Raw genomic sequence first — 6,346 nt, 5'->3', positions numbered from 1 at the left:
AGTAAATAATTTGTCATTATTATCTTTGACTTCAATTTAATATTGAATAATATGAATAGTTTTTTTTTTTAAATCATCAATTAGTAACCTATATATTACAGCTAAATTGTGATTTGTTTTGCGATTTGTAATTGAAGTGATACAAACATACACTGATTTGTTCAGATGTCATAAAATATAACTGTTTTATATATTATACAAACTTCATCTGAGATCCCAGTAATGACAGCTTCATTTGTTCAGCCTCACTTGCCATTTGCCTTTGTCAAACAGAACAGCTATTGGTGAAAGGGGAGTCTCATTTACATATCCCAGAGGATATAACCTGAGGGGAGAGATGAGACACATCAGATAAACAGACACTGCTTCTGAATTTACTGCAGGGACCATTCTAACAGGATTTAAGTGGCTGACTGCATAGTTGAACTAAATTATTGAACTTATTTGTTTTCAACTTAAAAAGAACATAAGGACTTTTACTTTGCTTTATTCTATCCCAAAGAAGCGCAAGAAACAAGAAGAGATGTGGATTATTTTAAAAGGTCCCTTGCTGCTGTTGCTGGTTATGCTTTCTAAATCAGTAATATCTGAGACTCTCTATTTCTACACTTATGAAGAAGAGGCTCCTGGAACAGTCATTGCAGTTCTGTCCAACCACTCAGTGTTCAACTTTACAGAGAGTTCTGTCACCAACTTTCGTCTGAAGCAATTCAATACAACAGTTATCCACGTCAGAGAGAGTGATGGGCAGTTAAGTATTGGGGAGAGGATAGACCGCGAACAGCTTTGCAAGCAGTCTGTCCCATGCATCCTTTCCCTGGATGTTGTTAGCTTTTCTAAGGAGCGACTGACGCTGATTCACATTTTAGTGGAGGTGAAAGACATCAATGACAACAGCCCTCATTTCCCCAGTACTGAGATAAATGTAGAGGTTTCTGAAAGTGCCCCTGTTGGCACTAGGATCTCATTAGGAATAGCAGTTGATGAAGATGTTGGGTCAAATTCTATTCAAAGCTTTCAAATCTCAGATAACAGCCTTTTCAGCTTGGTGGTGCAGACCAGAACTGATGGTGTAAAATATGCAGATCTGGTATTAATGAAAGAGTTGGACAGGGAGGCACAACCATCTTACACTTTGGAACTGGTTGCATCAGATGGGGGAAGTCCATCTCGCTCTGCAAGTGCAGTGGTTAATGTCAGAGTCTTGGATTTTAATGACAACAGCCCAGTGTTTGAGAAAAGTACATTCACCATAGATCTTATGGAAGATTCCCCAGTAGGACAACTTTTTTTGGATCTTAATGCATTTGACAGTGATGAAGGCATGAATGGAGAAGTAGTTTATGGTTTCAGCCCCCAGGTTTCTACAGAGGTTCGTCAACTGTTTAAAATTGATCCTAAATTTGGTGGAGTAACTCTTGAAGGACACGTTGACTTTGAAACCAAACAAACATATGAATTTGATGTGCAGGCTCAAGACTTGGGCCCAAACCCACTAACGGCTACCTGTAAAATAACTGTGAAAATTGTAGATGTGAATGACAATGCCCCAGTGATCACCATCACCCCTCTGACTTCTATTAGTGCAGGAGTCCCTTACATTACAGAGTCAGCCCCTAGAGACAGCTTTGTAGCTCTAATCAGCATAACAGACAGAGACTCTGGGCCCAATGGGCAAGTTCACTGCACACTTTATGGACACGAGCACTTCAAGTTGCAGCAGGCATATGAGGACAGCTTTATGATAGTCACCACCTCAGCTTTAGATAGAGAGAGGATAGCAGAGTACAACCTGACTATTGTGGCTGAAGACCTAGGTTTCCCTTCATTGAAAACCTACAAAACTCACACAATCAGAGTAAGTGATGAGAATGATAATGCCCCCATATTTGTCAAATCACTGAATGATGTGGCTGTCATGGAAAGCAATGCACCTGGAGCTTATATTACTACAGTGATAGCCAGAGATCCTGACCTAGGACATAATGGAAAGGTAACTTACAGCCTGGTGGACACTAAAGTGATGGGGCAAACATTGTCCACATATGTTGCTCTTGACTCTGTCTCTGGTGTGCTGCGTGCAGTGAGAAGTTTTGATTATGAAAAGATTAAGCAAATAGATCTTGAAATCCAGGCTACAGACAATGGGATCCCAGAACTCTCAACTCGCACACAAATGAAAATCAACATAATTGATCAAAATGACAACCCTCCCGTAATAACATATCCTTTCCTGACAAATGGATCTGCAGAGATTATGCTACCAATCAGAGCACCTGAAAGTTATTTAATTTTCCAGATTAAAGCTAGTGATGCAGATGAAGGACTGAATTCACATTTGTTCTACACAATAACAAGAGACAACCACAGGCTATTTTCCATCAACAGAGAAACAGGTGAAGTGTTTTTAAGAAGACAAATACACTCTCTGGAAGTGCAGGACCTGAGCATTGACGTTGCAGTGTATGACAGTGGCAGGCCTTCCTTATTCTGTAGTGCAGCCATTAAGTTCACTCTAACAGATACCACCCCTGCCAGCATTGATATAGTGGTCATGGAGCCGTCTGCTAAAGAGCAGCACCAGATTGACCTCACCTTTATCTTCATTGCAGTATTAGCTGGTGGTTGTTGCTTGCTACTTACAGCCATCATATTCGTTGCCTGTACCTGGAAGAGAAAACCGTATCAAATCAAGAGTGAAGCAACTAACAAGAAAATTTACAGAGAAGACAAATTGCTGAACAATGCTGCTCCTCCTAAATCTGCTAGCTCAAGCAACTCTGTCACCCAGTCTGATTCCTTCCAGATCTCTATCAGCACAGAGTCTGAGGACTGCAGTGAGATCAACCCAAGTACTCATACAAGTTCATTCCATGTAAGTACACACCTATTTAAATAAACTTTGACATATTTAATGGGTTTATGTAAAAATGCAGCTATAGCTGCTTTATTTAATCATATTTAGCTTCTTATGACCAGGTATCCATATTAAGAACTTGCTTATAAACTATGCATTATTAGAATATATTCTGATTTTTCTGATTTCATTTTTTTTAAAAAAAAAAATCTTTTTTTTTGCAAATTTTACAAATCAGGATTTTGAACTGGGCACCCTGTATAGTGTTATAAGTGTTGTGTATTTTAAACATTTTGAAAGTAACAACTTCATTTTCTTATAGGGTTCAATCTCTGTTCCATCAGAACACACCTCAAGTTGGCATGAAGAGAAATCTGTGAGGAGCGAAAGGTATTTTTAACATGAGACATTTAATGGAAAGATTGTTTTTTAATTGATTACCTTAGCACCTAGTAATGTATAAGGCATGTTTTATGTAAGCATATATTTAAAAAAAATGACAATATTTCCTTTAAAAAATAATGTTAATTATTTACACAATGTAGGATTAAACTTTAAATATAATTCAAAATGAAACTTAGTTTAATTTCTATTTTTTATTTCAGTGGACATTCTCATCTGGAGAGGCTCAGTGCAAAGGACAGTGGTAGAGGTGACAGTGACTTCAATGACAGTGATTCTGACACCAGTGGGGAAGCACTGAAAAAACATCAACAGGATACACAGAAACAAGCTGGTGAGTCCTGATTCAACCACATATTTCTGTATTTCAGTTTCCTTTGATTACATATCTTTTGTCCTGCATAGAGCAATGACATGTAAACAAGGGGCAGCCTAGAAAAATAGTATTAAACCTTTCAGAATTGGGGTGTTTCAATAAAGATTGGGACTCTCAAATCTTATTGGCACAAAAATGAAACCAATGAGTGCATTTCAATTTTTAAAAGAAGATTTTGCAATACACATGTATTAAAAAAATGCTGCTAGTACAAGTTATCATCGGATCAGTGACAGCTTTTACTGTGCATGCTGGAGCATATGTACATATGCCTGTGCACTCTCTTTCAAACACCTTGCTTATACTGAGAGCCAGCAGTGGCATGATTTTGTCAGAGATAATGCAAACTGAGTCATTTTTTACTCAACCTTTGCTCTCTGATCAGGTACCCAAGGCATATGTACATATGCTCCAGTCACAGTAAAAGCTGACAATAAACCAAAGATGACTTGTACTAGCAGCATTTTTGCCCATATATTTGTATTAGTATAATGCAACTATTCAAAACTGAAATGCAATTTATTTATTCCATTTAATCTGAAATGTGGCATTTGTTCCAGAAATAATTAAATTATAAAAATACCTACATTTTATACTGAAGCAAATCCATCATGAGTTATATAAGTATATATTTAAAGGTACACAAAGCCAATATTTTTATGATTCAGATAAAGTGTTTATTTTTTAAGCCTTTCTAATGTACCATTATCATTACATTTTTTTTTTGGTCCTTTGGTGTCCTTTGTTGAAAATCTTGCAGAAAGGCTCGGTCTGGAGCACTATATGGCAGTAGGTTTGAAAGAATACTTTTAAAAATGTTATATTTTGCAAAACAGTCCTCCAGACACATGCACGGCACCTACCTAGGTATGCTCTTCATCAGAAAATACCATAAGAATGAAGTCAATTTTATAATAGATGTAAACATTTTTAAAACTGCATATTTATCTCAATCATAAAAGAAACGTTTTGGGTCTGTGTCCCTTTAAGAACATGTGCAATTGCCCCTTTATCGCTCTCTAGTTATTATTTACCTTGGTGTTTTGTATACCCTTCACCCTGTCTTGTCTTCCAATAGCTGCCCATTTCTGTTCTTTGTCATCTCCTCTTTTTGCTTCTTACCACTGTCACCTGACAGCATAAAAACTCAGAGCTTAGTTGTATAATGTAGAAATAAATACAAAGTTGCATTTAAGATGGATAAATAAAAACTTAAATTTTAAGTAACAAACTGGATATTAAAGGGATATAATACATACAATTAAAAAAAAAAGTTTCCATTTTACTTCTGTTTTGAAAGTAGCTTTGTTCTAATGGTGTTCTTTGTTAAAGAGATACCTAGGTGTCTAAAGCACTACATGGATGGAAATAATTCTTCCATCTAGTGCTTTTTCAAATAGATAACATTCTTGCAAAAGTGCTGACGTATAGTTCCCCAGACACGTGCACGCTCTTGTGCTTATATCTCTGCTTTTCAACTATAGGTACCAAGAGAACAAAGAAAATATGATAATAGAAGTAAACTAGTAAGTTGTTTAAAATCCCATGCAATGAATTTAGGTATCAATGCTGTTAAATATTTATAGCATCAATGGTGGAAATGGTGACATGGATAAAAACATTAATTTCTTTTTCTTCATTTTATAGGTGCTGCACATAATGACTCCCAATTGGCCAAAAGGAATGCAGAAAACTACTGCACTTATCAAACAAATAAAACGTCAATAAGTGGGAACCATATGCTGCACTGTGAAAAAGGGTACACTATGTCTTATCCTGTAGTTCCAACCTATTACAACACTCATCACCCAAGAGTACCTAATGTTCCTATACCTCAACATTACCTTAAAGACTCATATTACTATGTCCATGTCCCAAAGACTGAAAGAACACAGGTTGAATATGAAAGATACCTTCTCAACAGTGTTGGAACCTTTTCTCCATCAAGATTATCCAGAAGATATGAAGAGAAACATAATCCAGACATTTCTTTGCATCCTAATTCTTCTGAGATTGCTACAGCATTTTAATTATTTTAGATTAAAAAAAACAAACAAAAAAGCTTTTTAATCAGGTGGCTAATATGCATTTGATCACATGATTAACCAGTAGAAATATGATAATTGTTCCTTTTTATTTGCAATTCTAGGTTCACATTTTAGTCATCACTGAAATGCATAGAACAATATATTACATTTATCATAATTAGCCACACTACTGATACTGATAAAAAAGCATAACCACAGCAGCTTCAGTGGAAAATATTTGTTTTTGTTTTTTACTTTTCCATAAACGGATATTCTCACAGTATATAGTGAATGGATTTTAAACACTTCAACACTTTACAAGGGAGTAGCTAATGTTGTTTATGTATCAATTGTTCTTTTTGTATATATTGTATGTTTTAACCTATAAGTAAGAATCTGTATATATGGCATTGTTTTTATGTTTTAAAGTATACTTATACTTTATCAATAAATATTTATTTTATAAAACAAATTATACTGTCTTTACCAATGTATCTGTTTTTTCACTGTATTTCTTTATGATGAAAGCAATAATCCATTAGAGTGTTTTCAGTTAATCTTGATATATCTTTTCTAATGCAAAGCTAAAATAAAATAATAAGTAAATAAATAAAAAAACAGGCCTTGACAAACAAAAATTTGAAAAGTTCTCATACTCATAATAATCTAGCCATTGAGGTGTAT

General features: G+C 35.4%; 1 protein-coding gene across 1 annotated transcript; it reads left to right on the top strand.

The window, feature by feature from the left end:
- Positions 1–523: 523 nt before the first annotated feature.
- On the top strand, positions 524–5,873 carry LOC128651983 (protocadherin-8-like). Its single transcript, XM_053704938.1, has 4 exons — positions 524–2,875; positions 3,180–3,247; positions 3,463–3,593; positions 5,283–5,873. Exons 1-4 carry the CDS (start codon positions 524–526, stop codon positions 5,663–5,665), a joined length of 2,934 nt encoding a protein of 977 aa, XP_053560913.1. The 3' UTR covers positions 5,666–5,873.
- Positions 5,874–6,346: the final 473 nt, after the last annotated feature.

The sequence above is a fragment of the Bombina bombina genome, chromosome 3, assembly GCF_027579735.1.
Source record: "Bombina bombina isolate aBomBom1 chromosome 3, aBomBom1.pri, whole genome shotgun sequence".
Taxonomy (NCBI): Eukaryota; Metazoa; Chordata; class Amphibia; order Anura; family Bombinatoridae; genus Bombina; species Bombina bombina.
This window is presented reverse-complemented; position numbering and strand designations above follow the sequence as displayed.

What these genes read in the sequence shown, in the direction of transcription:
- LOC128651983 (XM_053704938.1), top strand. Translation starts at nt 524, where the DNA reads ATGTGGATTATTTTAAAAGGTCCCTTGCTGCTGTTGCTGGTTATGCTT. An exon ending in CTCATACAAGTTCATTCCAT is followed by an intron (nt 2,876 to 3,179) that starts GTAAGTACACAC and finishes ATTTTCTTATAG; the next exon opens with GGTTCAATCTCTGTTCCATC. An exon ending in GGATACACAGAAACAAGCTG is followed by an intron (nt 3,594 to 5,282) that starts GTGAGTCCTGAT and finishes TTCATTTTATAG; the next exon opens with GTGCTGCACATAATGACTCC.